Below are 26,609 nucleotides of genomic sequence, written 5' to 3'. Positions count from 1 at the left end.
TTCAAAGCCAGCTTACTTTATTTTTTTAAAGGTACTATACGGTAAAATTATCATTTTTCCCATTTGATGTGCAGTTCTGTGAATTTTAGCACAGAGATTTCTGTAACCACCACCATTATCAGGGTACAGAAAAAACATTCCTTTATGCTGCCCGTTTATAGTCACACCCTCCTCCCAGCCTCTGGCAGCCTCTGCTCTGTTCTCCATCACTATCTTTCTGGTTTTTCGAGAATGTTATTAATGGAATCATACAGTCAGTAAGCTTTTGAGATTGGCTTCTTTCACTCCCTATGCCTTTGAGATCCACCCAAGTTGCTGTGCATACCAGCCATTCATTCCTTTTTACGGCTGAGTTGTATTCCATGGGATGGACGTGGCACGGTTTGCCTAAGCAACCATTCATATATTGAACGACGCGACAGTTTCCAGGTTTTTAGTTCTTACGAAGAAAGCTAGTATTGATAGAAACATTCACGTCAAGGTTTTCGAGTGAACCTAAGTCCTTGCTTATCAAGGGTAAACTCTCAGAAGTGGGACTGCTGGGTCACATGGTGAGCGTCTGTTGAACTTTATAAGAAACTACCAACACATTTCCCAGAATGCTCTACCATTCAAAACCAGTTTTGGACAATTTTCATCCGTGCTCTTCCCGCGCCAATCAGCCGTCTGTCCAGACCACAGAGTGGTTTCCAGTATCGGGCAAAGCTTCCTTTCAGGGGACGTAATTTCCACTTGAGAGTTACAAGAGGCAAAGGCACAAAACTTCAGTTTGGCTTCGCGAGTCTAAGACGGCCTGCGCGGGTTCCTTGACAGGTGGGAGAGTGAGAAAGGGGAAGCAGGGGTGGGGGAACGGTATCTGTGGACAGCTGGGAACGTGGCGGTACAACTTGGATCCCAAACCAGGGAAAAGTTGGTGGTTTGGGCTCAGCCTTAAACATCCAGCTAAAGATGAAATGCAAAGTGCATTTCCAGTGAAACAGAAGTTGCTAAGAGGTAGAGGGAGCATGGGATTATTTGTCTTGCAACATGATCCACTCCCTAGACCCACTGCAAAGGGAAACAAATTGCTGACTCGTTTCCTGAACTCCAGGGCGCAGTAATCAAAGGACTGGTTCCCCAGGCAACACTTGTAAATCCCTAAGCAAACCTAGGGAACGTTGTGTGAAATGTGTTCCGTCCACAGCACACTCCGAAGCTTCTGGATCTTCCAGATACACAAATTCTCTTCCCCACCCCCTTATCACTAAACTTCCTGAAGACACATTGCCAGCAGTTTGACAGAATAGAATCATCAGTTTTGAAAGGCTTGGAAACATCGACCCACAGTTCTCGAGAGGTCCAGTGGGGAATTTTGCAAAGCTGGTCTCCTTTTTCATATCTAGAACAGGAGGATTCTTAAGGGCAAAGGACTTGAATGACCCAAGAACAGCTTTTTGCAACTCATAACTTCTAACAGCTCAGAGGCAGGATGGATCTCAGCCTTGTACTCCTAAGCCACGCCCCTTCCCCTTGGCATCATGTTTATGTCCTAATTTCTGTGTGCCTTCACATATTTTCTAGACTGCCATGTGAAAGGATTAGAATTTACTATTCCCAATTAAGTCCCAGTAAGTTAAAGCAGTACCTATTATTTTTAATTCTGTTTGGGAGAAGTGGGTTGTTTTGGCTCCTTGGGAATTTTTTTCCTGTCATCTAGGATGGTCTCACATAAGGCAGCTGCTCTCCTCGTGCTGTTTAGCCTGGAAAACAGTTTTGTTGGTCTTCAATCTTGAAAAAGTCATACAGATTGGGAAGTGGGCCACAAACAGTCAGTCCGGTGACTTGAGTTAAGAAAAGGCTTAGAAAATCCAGTTCAGCAAGATACTCATCCAAGTGTTTTGAATCCACGGTATAACTCAGAGGGTTTTAAAGAATAAGACTGTTTCTCAGCTTACATCTACCATTTATTCCCCACTCAGTGGGCTTGTACGGGGCTCAGGCACTCACCGCGGCCTTTGAACTTAACCCAGCATGCACCATTCCCAAGATGAGTGTTTCTCATTCAAATCACTTGGAAAGATTTTTTTTTACATCTTTATTGGAGTATAATTGCTTTACAATGGTGTGTTAGTTTCTGCTTTATAACAAAGTGAATCAGTTATACATATACATATGTTCCCATAGCTCTTCCCTCTGGCTTCTCCCTCCCTCCCACCCTCGCTATCCCACTCCTCTAGGTGGTCACAAAGCACCGAGCTGATCTCCCTGTGCTCTGAGGCTGCTTCCCACTAGCTACCTACCTTACGTTTGGTAGTGTATATAGACTTTTTAAAGAAACTTTTTATTTTGAAGTAATTTTAGATTTACAGAAAAGTTGCAAAGCAAGCGGAGAGAATAGCCTGTATGTCTCTCACCCAGCTTCTCCTAAGACTGGCAACCACTTACGAAGTTTTTCACAATCCTCATGGCAAAGCTGTAGCCCAGAACCAGAAAATGAGAATCTCTGAGGATGGGATCCAAGCATCAGTGTCTCTGTGAGGCTTCTTCCCAGGCAGGTTCAAGGTGAGGCCAAGGTTGAGAACCTCTGCTACAAACCCTTCTCAGAGTGTGGCCAGCCAACCAGCAGTATCACCATCACCTGGGTGCTTGTTAAAAATGCACCATCCCAGGTCTCACCCCAAACCTACTCCATCAGAATCTGCATCCTGGCAAGATTGCCAGGTGATTGGTATGCACAGAAAGTTTTGAGAAGCATCGCTCTATACAAAAGATTGAACAGACCACACAAACCTGACCCTGATCACTCTTTTTCAAATGCGTGTATGTAGTATATTTATTACTCATAAATTCCTTCTTCAGATATGCATTAAGTACTTATTATATAAAAAGCTGAGCCTGACCCTGTAGGAGGATCTCCCCTCAAGGAGATCACAGTATAGTAAGGGAACTGCAATGTGCTCATTAAAAATATAGTCTAAGTTAGGGACGTCATAGAAAGCTTCATGCAAAAAGTGGCATTTGATTTGGACCTGGAAGGAGGATACTCAGAGGAAGATCCTTGAAAAATAAGTGATGCAGTTTGAATAAGTGAATAATCTCAGGGTTAAATTTTCTATAGCATTTGATGAATCTATTTATTCTTACATTTAATAAATATTTAGCTCTTACTATTTTTTTAATTTAAGTAGAGTTGATTTATAATGTGTTAGTTTCAGGTGTACAGCAAAGTGATCCAGTTATATATATACATATATGTGTATATATATTCTTTCTTTAAATTATTTACTTATTTTAAAATATTTATTTATTTATTCGTTTGGCTGCAGCGGGTCTTGGTTGCAGCACACAGGATCTTCATTGCGGCGTGCGGAATCTTTTAGCTGTGGTGTGCGAACTCTTGGTTGTGGCCTGTGGCATCTAGTTCCCTGACCAGGGATCAAACCCGGGCCCCCTGCATTGGGAGCCTGGAGCCTTAGCTACTGGACCACCAGGGAAGTCCCTATGTATATATATATTCTTTTTAAAATTCTTTTCCTTTATAGGTTATTACAAAATATTGAGTAGAGTTCCCTGTGCTATACAGTAGGTCCTTGTTGGTTATCTATTTTATATATAGTAGTGTGTATATGTTAATAATCCCAACCTCCTAATTCATAGCTCTTACTACTGCTATCTGAATAAAACACATCTTTACTACTCCAGTGGTCCTGAACGACCCAGTGGGGAAGACAAGCATTAAGTAATGACACAAATAATTCATTAGCGTCGGCGGTGGTAAGTGCTGGGGAGAAGGGTGGGGAGCTCGGAATCCATGTGACTGACAGATCAGACCTAGGCAAGGGTGGGAGTAGTGGGGGAGGCTTCCCTACGCAGGTAACACTTGGCTGAGAAAGGTTTAGCTAGACAGAGTAGAGGGCATTCCCAGCAGAGGGAACAGCACGGACTAAGGCCAAAGCAAGAAGAAATGAACAGGGCTTCCCTGGTGGCGCAGTGGTTAAGAATCCACCTGCCAGTGCAGGGGACACGGGTTCGGGCCCTGGTCCAGGAAGATCCCACATGCCGTGGAGCAGCTAAGCCCACACGCCACAACTACTGAGCCCGCGTGCCTAGAGCCTGTGCTCCACAACAAGAGAAGCCACCACAATGAGAAGCCGTAACGAAGAGTAGCCCCCGCTCGCCGCAACTAGAGGAAGCCTGCGCGCAGCAAAGAAGCCCCAACTCAGCCAAAAATAAATAATTTTTTTAAAAAAGAAGAAATGAACAAAAGAGCAAACCAATGAAATGGGTATCCAGTGACATCCCATTGTTCAACTCTCTGATATTTTCCATTGCCTCCGGAATAAGTAGCCTGGCCTTTAAGCTTCCAATCCTTCCTCTTTTTTGTTTTAAACAACTACATTGTCACATACAAGTTACATACTGTAAAATTTGCCCATTCACCTGTTGGAAGTAAAATTCAGTGGTGTTTAGTAAACCTACTGAGTGGTGCAGCCATCTTCCGTATAAGATCCGTTGTGCCCTTTTACAATTAACCTTCATTCCCACTCCCAGCCCCGGGCAGCCAATAATCGATTTTCTGTCTCGGGTAATCCTTAGGAGTGGAATCGGTCGACTGTTTGGTGAGTTTATGTTTAACTTCTTAAAGAACTGCTGAACTCTTTGCCAAAGTGACAGCACCATTTCACAGTCCCATCAACACTTGGTGTTGTCTTCTTGACTGTGGCCATCCTAGTGGATGTCGAGTGGTACGTCACTGCACCAACCTCTTTTCCAAGTCTTATTTGTCAGCCCTCCCACTCTCAAACCTGCTCTGTGCCGCCACCAAAGTCAACCTCCTGCTGTTTTCTTCAGTGAGGCTCCTTGATATCCCCAAATTATGCCTTTGTTCACTCTTTGAATATGTTCCTTGACTAGATATTTTTTGGAGGAAGAGGGCATGGAAATTGAGAGCTCAAATTATTAGGAGTACAGAAGGCCTTTGATTCCCCCACAGCGTGGATACTTGCAAATTCCTCCTCCAAACCCAGCCACCATACCTTTCCAAATATCTTAGTCACACTTGGTGTAGATGACTCTCTGGGCCTGAGCTATGGAGATGCTCACGCTTCCTCGGGGAGAACACCATGTGAACTTAGAAATTAACAAAAGAGAAAGTGGATACCCTCCATTCTGTACCACAGGAAGCAGTATGCATTGAAATAATGGTAAAATCTTGTTACAAAGACCTTCAACCTCACAATTTGGAAACTGCCTTGTGGTAGTCAAGACGTCAGAGAATGATTTGTTATTTAGGAGGGAAGTTACTAACAGTCTTTGATTCATTACCACAGACACATAAAAAGATGTTGCTGTAACGAAAAGCAGAGATCTGGTAACCCTGCCTCACTTCCTTTTGCTGAGTGCTTTCTAATTATTTTAGTTTTGCTTAGCATTTCCATTAGAATATAGGAAGAAATTAGGAGCAACTTACTTGGCAAACGTTTGGTAGTTAAAACCGTTGAAATCCATGGTTTAAATATGGACTGGGGCCTATACTTACGCTTTCTAATTTTAGTGTTCGTCTTGCTCAAGTAGATAAAGTTAATTATACAGAAATCAACTAGTGCAGAAAGCCTCTTGGAAACAAACAGCTATTCTTGACCCTTTGTAAACATACGCCCACCCCTGGGATGAATTGGTTGTCAGGTCTCTGCTTATTCCGAATTTTCAGTACCTCCACTTGTAAGAGGAAAATAAACTGTCTGCAATTTCTCAGTTATTTCAAACTAGGTTTTAAATTATGAGGCTTAAAGTGTGCTTAAATAACTTGTACTTGAGTAAACACTTCATTTTTTATGATGAGGTAAGTCGTATGAGCCATTCAATGGCTTAAATTCAATCCAGAGGTTTATTTCCCTCTGAGCTCTCATGGTTGGATAGTGTAAAAATATTTCTCAGATTGAATTGAAACCTGTAAGAGCTATGAAGCCTTAGCATTCCGTATTTATGGATTTGCCTCAATAAATAAAAATCCTCTCAGTAGAGTACAATTTTTAAAACATATAAAAAGCTATTTGATTGTTTTCATTATTTTGATGGGGAAGCAGTGTTGTAACAAAATTTTATTTCGCAGAGTGGATTGAATATGAAGTAGTTAGAAGAGGGAATGAGTAATCATGAAAAGAGAAACTGTTGAAAAACGAGCCTTGTTGGCACATCATTGAATTTGAGTCACTGGAGAGATCGGCAGTTATTCAATTTCATCCCCGGACTCCTTAGGTGAAGCAGCTGTGGCACACTCCTGAGAGTCAGTGCCTATTCCCCAGACCCTATCTGTGCTCTTCAAGCTTCCTCCAGCCCTTGCTCCCAGAAAATTGCCTTGATTCCAACTTCTTAAAGAAGTGAGAAATCATAGGTCCCAAGCAGTCCTGCGATCTACAGACCCACGTCATCTCTATGAGCCTCCTCTTTCAGACCCTCTCATTCATTCATCTTCTGTCCACCTATCTCTGGAACTTACGTCACACCAACCCCTCTAGGTCCCTGCTTTCTCATGCATATGTTCCGTTTCTTCCTCTCTGTTGGTTCTTTCCCTCAGGTCATAAACATGTTCAGGATTTTCCCACCTTTATTAAAACATGCAGACACACACAATCACATTCACATCTGGACTTCCAAGCAAGATGACCTTCTACATTCATGTTTTGAGATGGTTTATAGTCCGTAGCAATGATCGATAAAATGTAAAATTGATCACAGAATGGTAAACATCTGCAAATGGCAAACGTTTGCAGAAATGGTACCAAAAACATGAAGCTGAAGAAATCAACATGTATACCTTAAACCTATACCACGCTGTCATCTGTATCTCAAGAAAAATAAATTTTTAAAAAAACCATGAGGCTGAAGCTGCAGAACTGATGGACTCTTCTGGAAGGTGGAGGCCACCAAAGTTCAGTTCCAGTGGGTAATGGGCTCCATGAGTGCAATCCAGCAGATCCATGAAAGAGGAACAGTTACTGCTCTTGGCTGCCTGGAGCCGTGTCTTCTATGAAACTGCTTGACATGAGCCAGAGGACGAGGCAGGGCTTGAACTGAGCTGATCCCTGAGTCATAAACACTCAGTAAGATTCTGGACCCAGGGCCCTGAGTGTCAGGGGACGCAACCACAGACCTTTTTTTTTTTTTTGCAGTACGCAGGCCTCTCACTGCCACGGCCTCTCCCGCTGCGGAGCACAGGCTCCGGACGTGCAGGCTCAGCGCCCATGGCTCACGGGCCCAGCCGCTCTGCGGCATGTGGGATCCTCCTGGACAGGGGCACGAACCCGCGTCCCAAACCCGTGTCCCCTGCATCGGCAGGCGGACTCTCAACCACTGCGCCACCAGGGAAGCCCCACAGACCTTTAAATGAAGAAAGAAAAAACGAGTCTCCCAATGAAGATGAAACTACTAAACAAAATTCCAAAGCACATAGAGGTAATGATTACTGAGAAAGACAGCCAATAAAATGAATAATCGGGAAGCAACTCATATATATGAAGTTAAAATATAAAACAATTTGAATACTTAAGTCTATTTACAACCCTCAAAGAGATAAAGGACTAATATTCATAAAACAAAAATGACAAATTAGGAAAAACGTACAGAAATGAAACAAAAAGCAGACAGGAAGGAGAATAAAGTAGAAATATTTGACATTAGAAATATGGTAATTGAAATTTAAAACTTAAACTCTAGACTCACACAATTGGAGAATTGGTGATTGGCAAGAGAAACCAATTAAATTACCTGTCACATTAAAAACATGAAGAGGAAAAAATAGATAAATATGAAAGCACATGTAAGATCATTAAAAGGCTCCAATACATGTCTGATAAATGTTTCAAAGAAGAGAATAGAGACAATATAATATATGGGATAATGAAAAATACAACAACGGAGAACATTAAGGAATTATTCAAAAAAAGGACAGGTGGCCTCAGATTGAAACTGCTGTGAAGGTCTCTATTGCAACTTCTCAACTCTCCCATTCTAGAATAAAAGCAGCTGTAGACAATATGTAAGTAAATGGACATGGCTGTGTTCCAGTAAAACTTTATTTATAAAGACAGGCAGGCAGCAGACTAAATTATGCCAGGGGGCTGTAGTTTGACAACCGTTGATCTAGAAAATTAACCATTGTTTATATTTTCATGTATATTCCTCCAGATATTACATATATATTTAACTTGATATATATGATTAACCATAGTTAATTATATATATGTATATATAATGTACATTACACACACATAATTTTTAAAGACACATAACTGTATCATACATGACTGGGACCACACTTGCTCTTTTGAACACCCACTTTTGGACAACTCTCGGTATCCATCATCATAGCTTAAAAAAAAATCCCCAACAGAGGAATGGATAAAGAAGATGTACATGTATACAATGGAATATTACTCAGCCATAAAAAGGAACGAAATTGTGCCATTTGCAGAGACATGGATGGACCTGGAGACTGTCATATAGAGTGAAGTAAGTCAGAAAGAGAAAAACAAGTATCGTATATTAACAATATATGTGGAATCTAGAAAAATGATATAGATGAACTTATTTGCAAAGCAGTAATAGAGACACAGACGTAGAGAACAAGTGTATGGATACCAAGGAGAGAAAGAGGGGGTTGGGATGAATTGGGAGATTGGGATTGACATACATACACTACCATGTATAAAATAGATGACTCATGAGAACCTGCTGTATAGCACAGGGAACTCTACTCAGTGCTCTGTGGTGACCTAAATAGGAAGGAAATCCAAAAAGGAGGGGATATATGTATACGTATACCTGATTCACTTTGCTGTACAGCAGAAACTAGCACAACCTTGTAAAGCAACTATACTCCAATAAAAATTTTAAAAGAAGAAAAAAAAACCCACTCCCAAAACACTGCTAAATGATACAGATTTTAACTAAAGTTTTTGAGGGGCAGTGGAGGAGGATGTACATCACACCACCCAGTGTCCAGATGGAAGTCCCATTTGCGCATCTCCGTTTTCCCCCACTGCCCCTCCCCCTGTCAGGTAGCTGACATTCACCTCTCGCTCCACCTTCCTGTCTCAGCACCATCCTGCAGCTACACTGTTTCTGTGCTCTCTCCCTTCCCTCACCCCAGCTCTAAAAAAAAAAAGTCCTCAGCATGCGTATGCAAACCACACAGCAGAACATAAATTCAGTAACCACAGGCTCAGCAGGAGAAAATCCACGTCCCTAACCATAGACTACCTTATTGTCTCTCCAGCACATTCCAGGGAGGACTCAATTCCTTCTGTCCCAGTATACATCTGCATCATTGGTTTTGACCATCACATAGTATTCATTGTATGCATATATCATTATGTAACCAAGTCCCTAATTTTGAACAATTCGACTGCATACTGAAAATCTTTTATCAGCCAAGTCTTTTTTTTCCTCATAAATCCATGGGTTGTATCAGTCAATACAGTTCATGCAACTGTGTGGGAAGGAAGTTTTCAACATAAGCTCTAGAAGTGTATTTTTTCAGAAAAAAAAATCATGTGTTTGGAATAGTAAACAGGTTTAAAAAGGAAGAAAAAGTTCAGAGGGTTAGAAGTCAGCAAATTCAGATTATCAGGTTCTTAAAATCTTTCCTTCTTGTGTGACTGTAGGCAGGGTCCCCAAGACTTTGTGGGTCAGTGTCCCAAATAACAGATGAAAACAATTGTCATTGGCTCCTGCACAAAGTAGTGTGATTTAAAAATCTATATTAGTTTCCTGTGGCTGCCATACTGAATTACCACAGACTTGATGGCGAAGACAACAGAAATTTATTCTCTCGCAGTTCTGGAATCCAGTTGCAAAATCAAGGTGTCAGCAGGGCCATCCTCCCTCCATCGGCTCTTGGAAAGAATCATTCCTTGAGTCTTCCAGCTTCTGGTGGCTTCAGGCGACCCCTGGCTTGTGGCTGCGTTACTTTAGTCTCTGCCTCTGGCTTCACAAATCCTTCTCCTCTGTGTCAGTGTCTTCCCTGGCCTGTCTTTTATAAGGATGCTTATCTTTGTATTTAAGGTCCACCCAGATAATCCAGGATGACCTCATCTCAGGATCCTTAACTTCCTTACATCTACAAAGATCCTTTTCCGAAAAAAGGTCATCTTTGCAGGTTCTGGGGGTTAGGACGTGGACATGTCATTTAAATGTCCACCATTCAACCCACTACGATACTGTCTTTAAGTGTTCTGAGAACCTAGGGGGAATAAGTCATTCCATCAATCATAAATGAGCAGAATGTGAATCAAAAGTACTAGATGTCATTTTTCCTAGGTACTGGTGTCCATTTGAATAATCTAATTTCTTCTTAGCTCTACTTACATTTGTAAGTATTAGCAATGAATATTATCAAGGCAGACTAGAACTTGAGTAAGTTGCCTGTAAGCCAGTTTTTTTGTTTTGTTTCGCTTTAAGCGGGCATCCCGGTCAATGTTAGAACAATCTGAGCAGCAGATTAGGGCGGCTTCGGGTTTGGAGGAGCTACTGCAGATCACCCACTTCGAGGACTGGAAGCTGTGGAGATGCCGACTGAAGCTCAAAAGTCTCACCAGCGCGGACTCTCGCTCAGCATCCCATCGGTCCACCAGGTTTGCGGCCACTTTCTATGACATTGAGACGCTAAAAGGTAGGTGTGTGCGTGCGGAGGCCAATTCTTCCTCTTTATCAGATAGTAACAAATGCGCCAACTTCTTGTAAAAGTTTGAGTAGGGCGGGCACGTGTCTGGGAGAAAAAAACAAGGGGGTCTTTGGTTTCATAGCTTCAGTGTTAGTGGAGAGTCCTGGTTTCCTGGGTTTACTCCACAGAGAAATATACCCAATATGATTCTGAGATCAAAAATTCAACACCACATAACACTTCCCAATATGGAAATATATTTAACTCAGAGATGTGAGGGCAAAAGGAACCCAGAAAGCCTGTTCTTAATAGAAAAAAAAATAATTGAGTTTACTTAAAAAATAAAACAACCTGGGTATTCATTAATAAGGAGCATTCTACGGCCATACATACATGGATAAAAACCAATAGATTAGGTATAGCTTTTTTATGTCTTCAAAATTCTGTGATTTTTTTAAAAGTAAAAATGAAAAGTAGAATTTAAAAGCCGAGTTGGAATAATGCATATTGGTATTACTAGGAGAATAACGGAGGGAGAGATTCTCTAGACAAAAGAATCCAGACGCTGGAGTAGAAAATAACATGATTTGAAATAAAGAGAATGACTCTTCCGTAGTGAGGTTTGGAGGATCTTTATAAGCAAACTGTTGTCTGTATGTACTGTCCTATAATGAATGACATGCTTGCCAAATACAAGTGTGCGGCCTCCAATTAGGCATTTAACGTTTTTGATGATGTGTCAAAACACAAGAAACCACCGTGGCATTGATGATTTAGCCTTTTAGATTTGATTAACATATGATTACCTGGTATCGGATTGTAGCTATGGCATAATTTAAATTGACTGCTCAGCCAAAATTATTCTTTTCTTTCTCTGTAGAGTTATCTTTATTTTCTTCCGTTTGTAAAAGGACGATATTGTTGGCTGCGGGGAAGGCTGTGCATAGGTGGGATCAATACCTTAGCAGCACCAGAGTCCGGGAGCGAAGAGGATGCTTGGTGCGCATCTGTATGACTGTGTCTAAATGAGTTGAGATGGTTGGAACCATGGCCTAGAACCCAATTTAGCCAGAGGTCTGAAGCTCTAGTTGTTTCTGTGTGGTGAATTAGCAAGGACTTCATGAAAGTAAAGGGATCAGACCTCATCTGGAGATTCGGGGCCTTAACCAGATTACGTGTTTGAAGGCCTGAGGCAAGCCTGGAGATGCTCTGTGAAGATGGAGATAGAGAAGCATTACCATAAAACCAAGAGGAGGTGATTTTAAAAAGTCATTCATGTCGAAATTGACATTTTCTAAGAAGGAAACCATAAAAAAATTTTTTAAATATTTTTTAAAAACATAAATAATATGGAATTTGCCAACTCTAAAATGTCTCTTGTTACATGGAGGGGGGGCGGAATCATCTAAAGTTACTTAGTAAGTTAGAAGCAGCAAATAATTAAATCGGTGTGGTATCCCAATTATAATTTGCTATAACTCTCCCTCATGGATTTCAGGGTAATTCCCTGAGGAAGAGCGGTCCTGCTGGGCAGTAGTAATGAAAGTAGAGATATGAAGCCTTTGCTCAGTGTCATTGGTCATAGTTCCACACAGCGTTCTGACTTTGAAAACTTAGTTTTATAAAAAAGAAAATAGAAAGCAACATTTAAATAGCATTTTAAGCAAGGAATGTTTTTATAACTTGATTACTTGTTTTTTCAAGGATTTATGATTAATAATGGTGAATTAAATAGTACCTAACTGGGTAATTTATCTCCCATGTTTACAAGCTTCAGACTCTGTATATAAATATTCATAATATTTATGATAATATTTATGATAATTCAACATAAATAATTGTTGACAACAAACATAATTCAACATAAATATTCATTAAACGGTTTCTTGGACTAGTAGATTTTATGATGAAAAAACAGAGTTTAGATAAATTGTGTAGTATATGCAGTGCTTTTCAGCCAGCCAAACGTATTTTGTGTTTTCAGTGATTGAAGAAAGCAACATATGAGGAAATCTGAGATTAATGGGCAGAAAAGGAAGAAGGCTGTGGAAAAGATGTTTTAAGAGAATAATTTAGAGACTAGCGTCAGATCTGCAACAATAATGTTTTATCTGTATCCTCCAGATAGAAGTTCTCTCTATCCCTTCCGGTAGAAACACGTTCACATATATGGGAATTCAGAATCTGGGCAGAGACCATTTACAAATTTTTGAAGATGGGGTAAAAATGGAGAAGAGTTTATCTATCACTGTGTAACACATTACCGCAAAACTTAGCTGCTTCAGACAACATTTTTTATCGCACAGTTTCGGTGGGTCAGAATTGCAGACATAGCCTCAATTGGTATCTCTCCTTCAGGGTCTCTCCGGAGGCTGCAGTCAAGGTGTCAACTTGGGTCACGGGCAGCATCCCAAGGTTCAGTTGGGGCCGGATGTGCCTCCAAGTTCACTCAGAGGTTGTTGGCAGGATTCAGTTCCAGACAGGCTGTTGGACTGAGGGTCCCAGCTCCACACTGGCAGTTAGGTAGAGGCCACCCTCAGTTCCCTGCCATGTGGGCCTTTCCAACATGATGGCTTGCTTCATCCAAGCCTGCAAGCTGAGAAGGCAAAAGAGTGCCAGCGAGAGTTGGTGATTGCCAGCAAGATGGAAATCAGTCTTTGTTAACCTAATCGTGGCAGTACCGTCCCATCACTCTTGCTGTATTCTCTTCATAACATTCGGGTCACTAGGTCCAGCCCACAAGCAGAGGAGGGGATTATACAGGGTGTGAACACCAGGAGGTGGGCGTGATGGAGGGTCAGATTAGAAGCTGCCAACTACTAAGGGTTTTCACCACTCCCCTCCACCCCAGTGTATAATCAACTCTACAATTCCATGGCAAACTAAAAGAAAGTCTTTAAATATTGTCTTTATCATAATATTGAATCATTTCCCAAAAACGTCCATAGAAAGGCTGTGCAGCATTAAGTATCATAGCATTAAAATCTAATTTAAAAAAATAAACTTTGAGAGAAAGGCGAGTATGTTTTACAAGAATGTATGTAATCTTTTTTGATTCCCCGAGGCTTGTTTCTTTTTCTTGTTTCCCACAAATTAGCTAGAATGGCCAGAATATTGCTCCTTTCATCAAAATGAAGCAGCTTGGGCTTCCCTGGTGGCGCAGTGGTTAGGAGTCCGCCTGCCAATGCAGGGGACACGGGTTTGAGCCCTGGTCCGGGAGGATCCCATGTGCCGCGGAGCAGTTAAGCCTGTGCGCCACAACTACTGAGCCTGCGCTCTGGAGCCTGTGAGCCACAACTACTGAGCCCGCGTGCTACAACTACTGAAGCCTGTGTGCCTAGAGCCCGAGCTCCGCAACAAGAGAGGCCAACATGGTGAGAGGCCCACGCACCGCAACGAAGAGCAGCCCCCGTTCAACGCAACTAGAGAAAGCCCGCACGCAGCAATGAAGACCCAACGCAGCCAGAAATAAATAAATAAATAAATTTATTTTTAAGAAAAATGAACCAGCTTATTTCATCATTTGATAGAAACATCAGTATCGGGCATTTGCAAATAAGAACACTCTGACTTGAGGAAAGATTAGCTCCAGTTAAGTTTTTTTTTTTTTTTTTTTTTTTTTGCAGTACGCGGGCCTCTCACTGTTGTGGCCTCTGCCGTTGCAGAGCAAGGCTCCGGATGCGCAGGCTCGGCGGCCGTGGCTCACAGGCCTAGCCGCTCTGTGACATGTGGGATCTTCCTGGACCGGGGCACGAACCCGTGTCCCCTGCATCGGCAGGCGGACTCTCAACCGCTGTGCCACCAGGGAAGCCCCCACTTAACTTTTCATTCATGTGTTTGCCGTATATAGTTAGTTAAGCAACCAATAGAAAGGTATTTCTTTTTTTTAATTTTATTTTTTATTTTTTTGGCTGCACTGCATGGCTTGTGGGATCTTAAGTTCCCCGACCAGGGATTGAACCCGCACCCTCGGCAGTGAAAGCATGGAGCCCTAACCACTGGACCGCCAGGGAATTCCCGAAACGTATTTCTTAATGGTGCTAAAACCTGCCCACACCTGGCTTCAAGGAGAAGAAATGCCATCCAGCTGTGTCCTGTAAATTGCTTAATAAATAATGCTTACATGTCATTGCTTTATGTGCCTCCGTTTACTTCCTTATTAGCAGGCTTTTCCAGATGTACCCAATGTAGTCATATCCAGAACATGGTGTTCATCACCAACGGAAAGTAGAATTAGAGTCTACGAAGGGATCGTATAAATGGGAAGGAACGCAGATTTTGGTTGTAAATTTTCTGCAGACAATCCTTGGTTAAAGGACTGACCCCAAATACCCGTCTAGTGAAATCACCAAGCGCTGCACGTGTGAGAATGACGGTGTTGAGTGTAACCCTGGCACACGTGGGCATGTCAGGGCCCTTTGTTCCACTGGCCCAACGAGCTGCCTCTCCGCAGTTATAGATGAGGAATGGCAAAGGACGCAGTGCAGCCCTCGAGAGACGTGCGTGGAGGTGGCCGGCGAGCTGGGGAGAAGCACTGACACGTTCTTCAAGCCCCCCTGCGTGAACGTGTTCCGGTGTGGCGGCTGCTGCAATGAAGAGAGCCTCGTCTGTGTCAACACCAGCACCTCGTACGTTTCCAAACAGGTATGAGGACATCAGCCCTCTCCAGAGCCCTGACGCTGATAGTGTCAACAGCTACAGCTCAGCTGATTGCCAAGCACTGTCTCAATGCTTTATGTGTGTCATCTCATTGAACCCTGAGATAAGCTAAATGGGTAGCTTATCATCTTCCTTTATAGATGAGGAAATGGAGGCTCAAAGAGGTAGCTTGTGGCAGAGCTGGGATTCAAATCCAGGTTGACTCCAAAGCCTGGACCCTTGTCATTTGCTGTCTCTCTGATGCTATAATGTCAAGGATCAGAAAATCATATGGAAGTTACTAGAACAGACGTTTAAAGGAAGGAAGATAGCCACACTGGCTTGTGTATTCATTAGGTTCCGTGTTGTTCAAATGGAGTGATTGAGAAGAGTTCAGTGAAGGGTGGGGGAAGGAGAAAGGGCTGGTGAAGTACCCAGAGCTGGCAGAAAGGGAGAGCTGTTCCCACCCTTAGACTGAAGAGGCAAGAGGATGGAGCGGTTATGGGAACCGAGAGAGGAAATGGAGAAGCGGGCTGCAGGACTGGCTGGAGGAGGGGCAGCCCCTGCCAGCCCTTAGCCCGGCAAGTGGGTGGGGGGCAAGAGGGCCTATGGATGCATTCCATGGAGGTCAGCATCCTGGGATACAGCCCAGTGGGGAAGGAAGGAAAGAGGATGGCGTCTCCGGAGGCGCAAATGGAAAATATCTAGCACAAAAGACCTTTGAAAATAATCCTCCAGTCCCCATGAAAGAAATAATTCTTCCCTCTCCATCTTATAAAATTCCTTTTGCTCAGTAGATAAGTTTTTGATTCTGTCGCTACCATATTGTTGGGAAATGTAATAAACGTGGCATAGAAGAGCAGTAATAACAAACTTAGCAAAACATTAAACAGCTGTAAGTCAAACTACATTCCTTTTGGTTCTGTGTCGCAAATTCCTCACGCATATTGGTATATTCATTTAATTGTCACATTTGCCTCTACAATCTAGCCTCGTGATTGTGAAAAGAGGTAGCACAATAAAATGAGCCGTGCACTGAATACACCCATGTTAGGTAATTATCTTAATTGGATGGAAAGAATGGAATCCTGATTTGTTTGATACGAGGTTAACTTATCCTTAATTTTCCCCCCTACTTAAAATATCCCTTAAACTGAAGAGTTTCTTTTTCTAAATTCTTTTAGAGAATCTTGGAACTTGTAAAAAATTCTGACCTCTGCTGTTTGACAGTCAGGGGAAAAAATGACATAAGTGTGGCTAAGCCTCAACTGTGAGTGGAAACAAAGCTTGCATAACGTAAGAGACTTCAGTTCATGACCGTGTTATACCCTAGAGTATAGCTGAAAAATTTCGCAAGAAGATGTTCATGCAAAATAAACACTCTTAAAAACACCCGCTTACTTCGACTCATGGAAGTGCCATTACATATAAAAAGGTCAGGCTAGACACAACTTTAACGGATTACTTCCACTTAACAATGGATAATTGAGTATTTTGACTGCTGTCCTCAACAAATGAGTGGTTTTAAAGAATGTGCTTAAGTGTAAATGTATAGCAGTTTTTCTTTCCAAATATGCATATTTGAACATTGTAATAGTGGTGTTTTTTTTTTAAAGAAAAACTACCTCTCATCCCAAAGTTATGGACTGTTCAGTGAAATGCATCTTAGAAACTAAGTGAATAAAATGAAGACTCTGTGTAGTAAGGACTACATGGAATGCTGATTGAATGGACAGAGCATTAAAATCAAGTTGAAATGCATCCATACATCAGAGAGCCTCTCTAGAAACAAAGTAACTGATATTCTCAGCAAGTAAATTTTACTTGTGGAGATCCCATCTTGCTTCCTCTGGTCACAGCAATGTCATTGCAAAAAGTAATAAGGCATATTCTTAAGAATATCCCCTCTAGCTCTAGAGTAGACTGCCTGGGTTCAAATCCCCACTCTTCCGATCAATAGTTATATGGCCTTAGGCAAGTTATATAACCTCTCTGTAATCTGTTTCTTCCCCTGTAGAGTTGGAGGGGGGTAATTTAAAAAACCCTCCCTATAATGTTGTTACAAAGGTAAATGAATTAATATAAAAGTGTTTACAGCAGGGGCTAGCATATAGAAACATAGAATGATATTCATGTTACCTATCATTGTTTGGGCATGATGGTCTTGTATCAGTCAGTTATTACTATATAATGCTGCATAGTAAACACCCTAAAACTTAGTGGCTTCAAACAATGATGGCTTTTTCTCATTCATATATCTGAGATTCCTTTAGTTTAGAGTGGGCTCAGTTGGGCTTGGTGGCAAGCTGCAGGTTGAGTCCAGGTGTGGTCCCTGTGTCTCGTATCCCTTAGACCAGCAAGCCTGCCAGATCACACTCTTCACATGGCTAGAGCAGATGCATGCACGCACAGTTCAAGTCTGTGCTTGTGTCATGTCTGCTAATGTCCTGTCAACCAAAGCAAGTCACGTGGCCAAGTCCAAAGTCAAGGAACAGAAAACTATATTCCTCCAACGGAGATGGCATGGGAAGAGATACGTAAATGGTTTTGAACAGTAATCTGTTCACCATGGTTGCAAAGAAACTTCATAGCTATAATTTCATTTAATCCTTACAGTTCACACTCAGACTTAAAGCAAGAGCAGGGAACATTTTACAAGGTTACCATTTTACAAGGTCACCATTTTACAAGCGTTCTAGGGACACCAAAAATTTAAGAGATTTGACAAAACTTAAATACTTGATAAAGTTGGTTAAGGCCCTGGTCTTCTGACACCCAGCCCAGAATTCTTTCCTTCATGCCAGCCCTTAGCCTTATTAGTTCTGTTTTTTTTTTTAAATTTTATTGAAGTATAGCTGATTTACAATGTTGTGTTAATTTCGGTTGTACAGCAAAGTGACTCAGTTATACACATATATATTCTTCTTCATATTCTTTTCCATTATGGTTTGTTACAGGTCATTGAATATAGTTCCCTGTGCTATACAGTAAGACCTTGTTGTTTATCCATCCTATATATAATAGTTTGCATATTAGCTCTATTCTTTTTTTTTTAACATCTTTATTGGAGTATAATTGCTTTACAGTGGTGTGTTAGTTTCTGCTTTATAACAAAGTGAATCAGTTATACATATACATATGTTCCCATATCTCTTCCCTCTTGCGTCTCCCTCCCTCCCACCCTCCCTCTCCCACCCTCCCTCTCCCACCCTCCCTCTCCCACCCCTCTAGGTGGTCACAAAGCACCGAGCTGATCTCCCTGTGCTATGCGGCTGCTTCCCACTAGCTATCTGTTTTACGTTTGGTAGTGTATTCTTAATGGACGACTTTGCTAAAGTCATTACCGTAAGGGACAAAGGCAAAAATGCAGACTGTAGAAATTATTCTTATTTTCTAAATATGTATTATAGTTCTCTTTCTCTGCTCTAGCTCTTTGAGATATCAGTACCTTTGACATCAGTACCTGAATTAGTGCCTGTTAAAGTTGCCAACCATACAGGTTGTAGGTGCTTGCCAACAGCTCCCCGCCATTCGTACTCGATTATTAGAAGATCCATCCAGATCCCCGAAGAAGATCGGTAAGCATTTCTTACACTTCTTTATGCTTGTTCTTGCCTTGGCTAAAGCTGTGTGTGGAGCATAGTTCATTAATTACAGAGTCATCGCTCTCTCTTCAAGCTCTTTGTCTTTTAGGTTCTAACCCAGATCTACGGGTAATAACTGTTTGGCAAGTATATTTTTTATGAGGTGTTACACGTGTATTGCAGTAGGATCAGAAAGTTCAGTGGTTTTGAACTCAGCACGTCAAGCTGTGGGCACCTTTGTTCTTAATAAGCACAACTACGTGCATCTGATTCTGGTAGTTTCTTAAGTTGACCAAATGGGAAATATTATTTTAAATGAAAAATGACTTAAATTTAATTTGACTAGACATTTTGTGAGTATTTTGTGATTCTTTATGAGACAAATTATGAACCCTCAAGTGTTCTGAAATCAAAGATAATCATTGATTTGGGGAAAAAGAATTTACTACAGAGAAACAAAGGGCAAATCACAACTCTTGAATAAAAATACAAAGTAATTAAGTTGGATACTTAGATCTTGCACAAGTAAAGGAGTAAACGCACTGTGTGAGTGCCAAGTAGAAAAGAAAGCTCGTAATAAAGGAACATTTATCCTCAAGATTTTCCTGCTGTCCTGGCCAATGTTCTTATCTCCGTTTTACAGACGTAATGCTCAGGAGCTATGTTAGAACACTATTCACTTGGCATAAATAAGCTCTGTTGACAGCTAATTTACATAGTTTTTAACACCAATCCTCTTAAAAAGATGATACCTTTCCAAAATTACAGTTTGGTTTCCAAACGTTTCCACGGAGAATATTTGTAATTACAGAATTACTATCTAATAACATGCTGTTCATAAATATGAATTAAGCTCCTTAAAAATCTTCACTGTTCTCCACTCAGAAATGTATTCAACGTTTCTTAAAAAATGTACCAAAGGTATGACTACTCTCGAAAGCTTTAAAATCTGATTTATTGTTTTCTCCTCCTAGCTGTTCCCATTCCAAGAAACTCTGTCCTATTGACATGCTCTGGGACAGCAACAAATGTAAATGTGTTTTACAGGAGGAGAATCCACTCGCCGGAATGGAAGGTAATCATAGCAGTGGTGAAATGATAATAGTAATAATAACAACAGTAGCAGCTAGTATTTAGTGACCAAGCGATCTTGTAAGCCTTTTATATGTATCAACTCATTTAATCCTCCCAATAATCCTATAATGTATGATTAGTATCCCTTTTTTTTTTACAATTACAAAATGGACACACCAAAATGTCTAGTAACTTTCTAGACACACAGCTAAGAGTGATAGAAGTAGTGAGATTCCAGAGACCCCTGTGCTATAATTATATAGTAAGTCTACCAATGCATCATTCTGCTTTTTAATCTTAAAGACCCAAATGATTAGAGCATCCCAAAACGTTGAATTTGAAAGGGGATGATAAACTTTAATGAAAGCCACTTCAGAATGAAACACGAGTCAACCACATTTTACTAAGTTATTTATATAAAAGTCCTACAGGAATGTAAGGTCATTTTGGACGTGTTGATTTCTTTCAAATGTGTCATGTGAAAACATGCCAATAATTTGAAAAAAATGGGGAATAAGAGAAGACTTCTTCTGAAACGAGGGCAAAGTAAAAGCAAAACACAGCTGTTGGGCTCAGGGGAGTTGGGAACCAGATGAGCTAGGCTCTCGTCACTGCACATAACTCACAATGCTCTGATTTTTGATTATGAACATCTGGCTGAAAGTGAATCCACTTTTTATTGACTTCTGAGAGAACTTGACGTGATTCCACTGTAAAGATAGTAAGGAATCATGCAATTTGAACCTTGCTTGTTTCCAACTATGATCTACAAGCAAGATTAGTAAGGATTAAGCTCTAAGGAATCTGTCCTAGAAACTGTAAATAACAAGCTACTCCCTGTGCTTCGGTCTCTCAGCTTCCAAGTGTTTTCATGAAAGCTCAGCCCAGGGTTTGGGGGAATCTTAAAGTTCATGTAGTTTAAATGCCCATGCAGATCTTTTTTAAAAATTGAAGTATAGTTGACTTACGGTGTTTCAGGTATAGAGCAAAGTGATTCAGTTTTATATATATATTCTTTTTCAGATTATTTTCCATTATAAGTTATTGAATATAGTTCCCTGTGCTATACAGTAAGTCCTTGTTGTTTATCTATTTTATATATAGTAGTGTGTTTATGTTAATCCGAAACTCCTAATTTATCCTCTCCCCCCTTTCCTTTTGGTAACCATAAGTTTGTTTTCTATGTCTGTGAGTCTGTTTCTGTTTTGTAAATAAGTTCATTTGTATCATTTTTTTAGATTCCACATATAAGTGATATCATATGATATTTGTCTTTCTCTGACTTACTTCACCGAGTATGATAATCTCTGGGTCCATCCACGTTGCTGCAAATGGCATTATTTCATTCTCTTTTTATGACTGAGTTGTATTCCATTGTATACATGTGCCCCATCTTCTTTATCCATTTCTCTGTTGATGGACATTTAGGTTGCTTCCATGTCCTGCCTATTGTAAGTAGTGCTAACATTGGGGTGCATGTACCTTTTCAAATTAGAGTTTTCATCTTTTCTGGATATATGCCCAGGAGTGGGATTGCTGGGTCATACAGTAACTCTGTAAGTGCCCATGCCAATCTAGAATGTCATGTACATCCTTCCCACCAAGTCTTCAGCCATCCTCTGCTAGAAAATGCATCAGTCATGGGGAAACTTGACAAACCCACTGAGGCATCCCAGTTACACTGGGCACACTCTTGTTGCTAATAAACTATGTTGAACCTGAATCTGTCTCTCTCTCTGTCTAGAAGAGTGCTGTCCAGCAGAATTACAGTGAGAGTCACATATGCAACTTACATTTTATAGTACTCACATTAAAAAGGTTAAAAGAAACAGATGAAATTAATTTTAATGTTTTACTTAATCTAATATATAAAAAATACTCTCATTTCAACATGCAGGCAATATAAAACTTATCAAGGATATACCCTTCATTCTTTGTGCTAAGTCTTTGAAATCCAGTGTGTATCTCACACTTAGAGCACATCTCAATTCACACTTGCCATTTCATGCTCATTCTGGCCCGTAGCCAGCATGTTGGACAGCCCAGCTCTAGAGCATCAACTTGTTAGTTCAGCTTTACCCTATAGAACCGTGTAAAACCAATCTAATTCTTTCTCCATGTGACCCATTTTTAAACTGTGTTAGAAAGTTATTGTGTGGAATCCAAAAAATGGTACAGATGAACTTATTTACAAAACAGAAATAGAGTCACAAATGTATAAAACAAACTTACGGTTACCAAGGGGGAAACGGGGGAGGGATAAATTGGGAGATTGGGATTGGCATATACACAGTATTATACATAAAATAGATAACTAATAAGGACCTACTGTACAGCACAGGGAACTCTACTCAGTACTCTGTAATGACCTCTGTGGAAGAAGAATCTAAAAAAGAGTAGATATAGGTATATGTATAACTGATTCACTTTGCTGTACACCTGAACCTAACACAACATTGTAAATCAACTCTTCTCCAATAAAAATTTTTTTAAAAAGAAAGTTATCGTGGAAAGCTCTATACATAGAACTTAAAGGCTGTTCTAATCAAGCTTTTTCTGGTACACAGCTCCTGGGAGAGAGATTTGTACTTTGGAGGTTTACATGCAGGACTGCTTTCAAAGGTGAAGGGTCGGGGGCAGGACTGGGCAGAGGGAGAAGTCGAACCGTGTTGCAGTTGCTGAGAGGCGTTAGCCAAGCCTGTGGGGAGCTGAAACTGGGACAGCCCGTGGGGGGATGCCTCAAATTGAGGCAAAGGGGCTGGGTTCTATGGACTCGTCACTTGATATGGGCTGCCTCAGAGAGGGGATATAACCTTTGGTGAGGCAGCTTCTTTCTGCTGAAGGTAATTCCTGGGGAGGGACTTAGCCGGCGCCCATGTGTGTTGAGGGCGGGAAGAGTAGTGGAGAAAGAGAGGAGTGCTCTGAGCCAGGGAAAAATGAGCGCTCAGGGCTGGAAGTGAAAGACCACAGCGCGTCAGGCTGCTGGAAGACGGTCAGCATGGTGGGGACGTTACAGGAGGGGGCTGGGTAGATGTGAGAGAGGAAGCTGGAGAGGTTCACAGGGGACCCTTGTAAAGCGTGTCCCAGAGCTTGGATGTGATGCTAAACGCAAAAGGAAACCACTCAACTGGTTTAAGTGGACAGTGACAGCACCAGTTAGAATTTTAACAAAATCAACCGAGTGACAGTGTACAAGAGGGTGGGTTGGCCTGGGGCAGGCAAGGAGGAAGGGGACCTTTTAGGAAGTTGTGACAATGATGGAAGTGAGAGGCATGGGGTAGCCTGGATCACTTCTGATCACTTCTCATTTTCATCTCTTGCAGCTCAGTTAATGTGGGCCAAGTTCATGGTCACTTCTCCAGTGGCTTCATCAAAATGATGACATATATTGAGCTTACTGTTCACTAAATACTTTTTCTTCCCACACACGTGGCTATTAAGCCAGCTGCCTTTTCTACAATAACTTCTCTTCCCTGGATGAGCATATGTGAGTTAGTGAATCCAAGTCCAATTTAATTTCATCTTGTTAGATTCAGGCCATTGCTCTAAACTGTTTTAAAAAACAAACAAACAAGAAAACTAACAATACCAAAAAAAGAAAAAAAGTTAGGGAGTCCTGATTCTGGATTTTAAATTCTTCAAGATACCCACAAATTCAAGAATTTACTTTGAACAATTCCATCAGTTTATTGATTTAAAATGATAAATGGAACAAGGCTGAGGACCTAACACGTTGGTATCCCATCATCAACTTCCCTAGGATTGAAATTGATACACAATATGTGGGGTATCACCCTTAGCTAGTTACCGCTTCACTCAGCTCTCCTACATCCATTCTCTGTCACTTTCAACTTATCTTTAAGGATTGAGGTCAGCCACTGCCAACTACCTTGCTGAAGTTCAGCAAATACCCAGTAGACTGTGTTTCCCTAAACCACGGCTCTAAGAATGGAGTTGGGACAGCCTGAAGTGTTCTAAGTGAATCTCTACTGCCACCTAGTGATCCACGCAAATCTTTTAGGAGCTTCTGTCTAGTCTCGTCTTGCCCCAAAGTGACATCTGGCATCTGCATATGGCTTACAAAGCTTACCTTCTTCCTCTTCACACAATTCAGAATGGAGGATCCTCAGACCTAGCCTTTCAGTACCCATTCCACATGAGCCCTCAAAGATCATCGATCACAGAGCGGTTAAGACTATGAGATTGGATGACATGAGACTGCCATTTTGATATATCATTAATGGCCAGATATTGGCAAGACCATATACCTTAACCCAATGTCTTGGAATGCTACATGGGGTTCTTCAGAATCTCCACATATCGGCCTGCTTCAGGACCCTAAACTCAGCAAATGTTTATCAAGTGCCTATTTTTTGCCAGAACGATGAGACCTGATCCCTGTAACCTTTAGGAGTTTTTCATTAACAGAGGAAACAGAGAAATAAACAGACAAATGTAAGCAGTACCAGAAAGGACAGAATGGAAATATGCACAGGGTAGGGCACTTAACTAAATTTGAAGTTGGGAAAGGTATCAGGGGGAAAGGATGACTAGCGAAGGGGACGACAAGGCGAAAATCATGGGGTTGAGAGACCCTGACGTATCACGAGAACTGAAAGTACTATAATTTGGTATGGAGGAGCATAGGATACATGAGAGAGAGACAGAAGATGAGTCTGGGAGGTTAATAGGGTCCAGCTCATGAAGGGTCTCTTATGTCTTGGTGGGGAAATTGAGTCTTATTGGGAAAGAGAGGACCTTTTAAGGTAATTAAAGCAGTAGAGCAGGGACTTCCCTGGTGGCGCAGTGCTTAAGAATCCACCTGCCAACGCAGGGGACACGGGTTTGATTCCTGGTCCGGGAAGATCCTACATGACGCGGAGCAACTAAGCCCGTGCGCCACAACTACTGAGCCTGCGCTTTAGAGCCCACGAGCCACAACTACTGAGCCCTCGTGCCTAGAGCCCGTGCTCTGCAGCAAGAGAAGCCACCACGACGAGAAGCCCGCGCACCACAACGAAGAGTAGCCCCCGCTCACAGCAACTAGAGAAAGCCTGCGTGCAGCAACGAAAGACCCAACACGGCCAAAGATAAATAAATTAAAAAAAATAGAGCAGTAGAGTGACATGATTAGATTTGCATTTGATATTGTGGAGAATGGATTGAAAGGGTAAAACTTGTGGTGAAGTGAATGAGTGCCATCTGTGCAAAAAGTACAAGGTACTGACTTAATTGAGGCAGTGGCAGTGATGATGAAAAAGAATAAATTCAGGGAGGCAGAACTGGGTGGACATGGTAATTAGATTCAACATGGCGGGTGAGTCAAGAGTGATGGCACCATTCACTAAGTGAGGCACACTGGGAGAGAAGCAGATTTGGGGAAGAAACTCAACACTTAACTTTCCTCCGAGCCTTTCAAGAATGCTAAGGTGACATTGTCAAGTTCTTCCAAAGTTTCTATCTCCTCTGTTTTTTGCAATGAATTTCAACTCGATGATCAGAATTGGACATGGAGTAGTAGTTATCCAGTTGTTTTGTATATTTTCTAGAAGAAATATCGGTCAGCTAAGTGTGTCAAAAGCCTCTCAGACCCTCCTCTCTCAGCTGATCATGTTTTCCGACAGATGTCTGTGGAATCAAAGTTCATTGTCGCTGCTGCATCCTTCATATTAGTATTATGATCTGCGGTGGGGAAATACATCACTGTTTCTACCCATAGCCTGGAAGGTGTGAGGTGTATTTTTTGACCAACACTTTTTCTGTTTAGATCACGCTCGCGATGAGCGGCTGGCTCTCTGCGGTCCACACATGAAGTTTGATGAAGATCGTTGTGAGTGTGTCTGTAAAACGCCATGTCCCAGAGATCTCATCCAGCACCCAGAAAACTGCAGCTGCATTGAGTGCAGAGAAACTCTGGAGAGCTGCTGCCAGAAGCACAAGACATTTCACCCAGACACCTGCAGGTGAATGGCTTTTGCACTTTTGTCCAAATTTGGCCCATTGACATTTAATGTAAATACCATTTCGATTTGGTGGGATTCCTTATTAAGCCAGTTTTACTGTTCAGTGCCAAGCCCCCTTTTTGATAGTAAAACAGAGGTTTGGCAACTACGGAATAAGTATATAGAGTGATGATTGATTGTGAAGTCAAGAAAATCCTGCCTACTGTTGTTGGCTTATGGATCTTGAGCAAAAACTAAAGTTGATGAAATTTCAACAAGTATTATTTCAGATCAGCTGACTCTTTAGCTCAATCCCTCTCTCAATATATATCCACATATGTTTGCTTTTTTTCCTTGAGGAAGGGGATGTCATTGGATTTATATAGCAAGAACTTTACTGATGAATAGAACGCTTAGAAGTTAGCAATTGTGCTTTAATAGATTTTGAAACCATGTGGGGTAACCATCCAGGATTTTATATTGACATTTCAAATATGTATCTGGAAAATTTACTTTGAAAACGTAATCAAATCAGATCAGAGTTTTTCCTTGGAATTTAGTCCTTGATTCTGAACTCTCATGTTTATTTTCTTTTGTAACAGCTGTGAGGACAGATGCCCCTTTCACATGAGAACCTGTGCAAATGGAAAACCAGCATGTCCAAAGCATTGCCGCTTTCCAAAGGAGAAAAGGGCCGCCCATGGGCTCCACGATCGAGAAAATCCTTGA

The 26,609-nt window shown here is 41.4% G+C and overlaps 1 protein-coding gene across 1 annotated transcript in view; it reads left to right on the top strand.

The window, feature by feature from the left end:
- VEGFD (vascular endothelial growth factor D) overlaps positions 1 to 26,609 on the top strand; it is a 35,568-nt gene extending 8,959 nt beyond the window's left edge. The window contains exons 2-7 of the mRNA XM_065901268.1: positions 10,441 to 10,651; positions 15,096 to 15,286; positions 18,710 to 18,858; positions 19,839 to 19,939; positions 25,706 to 25,901; positions 26,483 to 26,609. Coding sequence (XP_065757340.1) covers positions 10,441 to 10,651; positions 15,096 to 15,286; positions 18,710 to 18,858; positions 19,839 to 19,939; positions 25,706 to 25,901; positions 26,483 to 26,609 — 975 coding nt within the window. The remainder of the gene's footprint in view (positions 1 to 10,440; positions 10,652 to 15,095; positions 15,287 to 18,709; positions 18,859 to 19,838; positions 19,940 to 25,705; positions 25,902 to 26,482) is intronic.

This window comes from Phocoena phocoena, chromosome X, assembly GCF_963924675.1.
Source record: "Phocoena phocoena chromosome X, mPhoPho1.1, whole genome shotgun sequence".
In the NCBI taxonomy this organism is placed as follows: Eukaryota; Metazoa; Chordata; class Mammalia; order Artiodactyla; family Phocoenidae; genus Phocoena; species Phocoena phocoena.
Note: the sequence above shows the minus strand (reverse complement) of the source record. Positions and strands in the feature narration are given on the sequence as shown.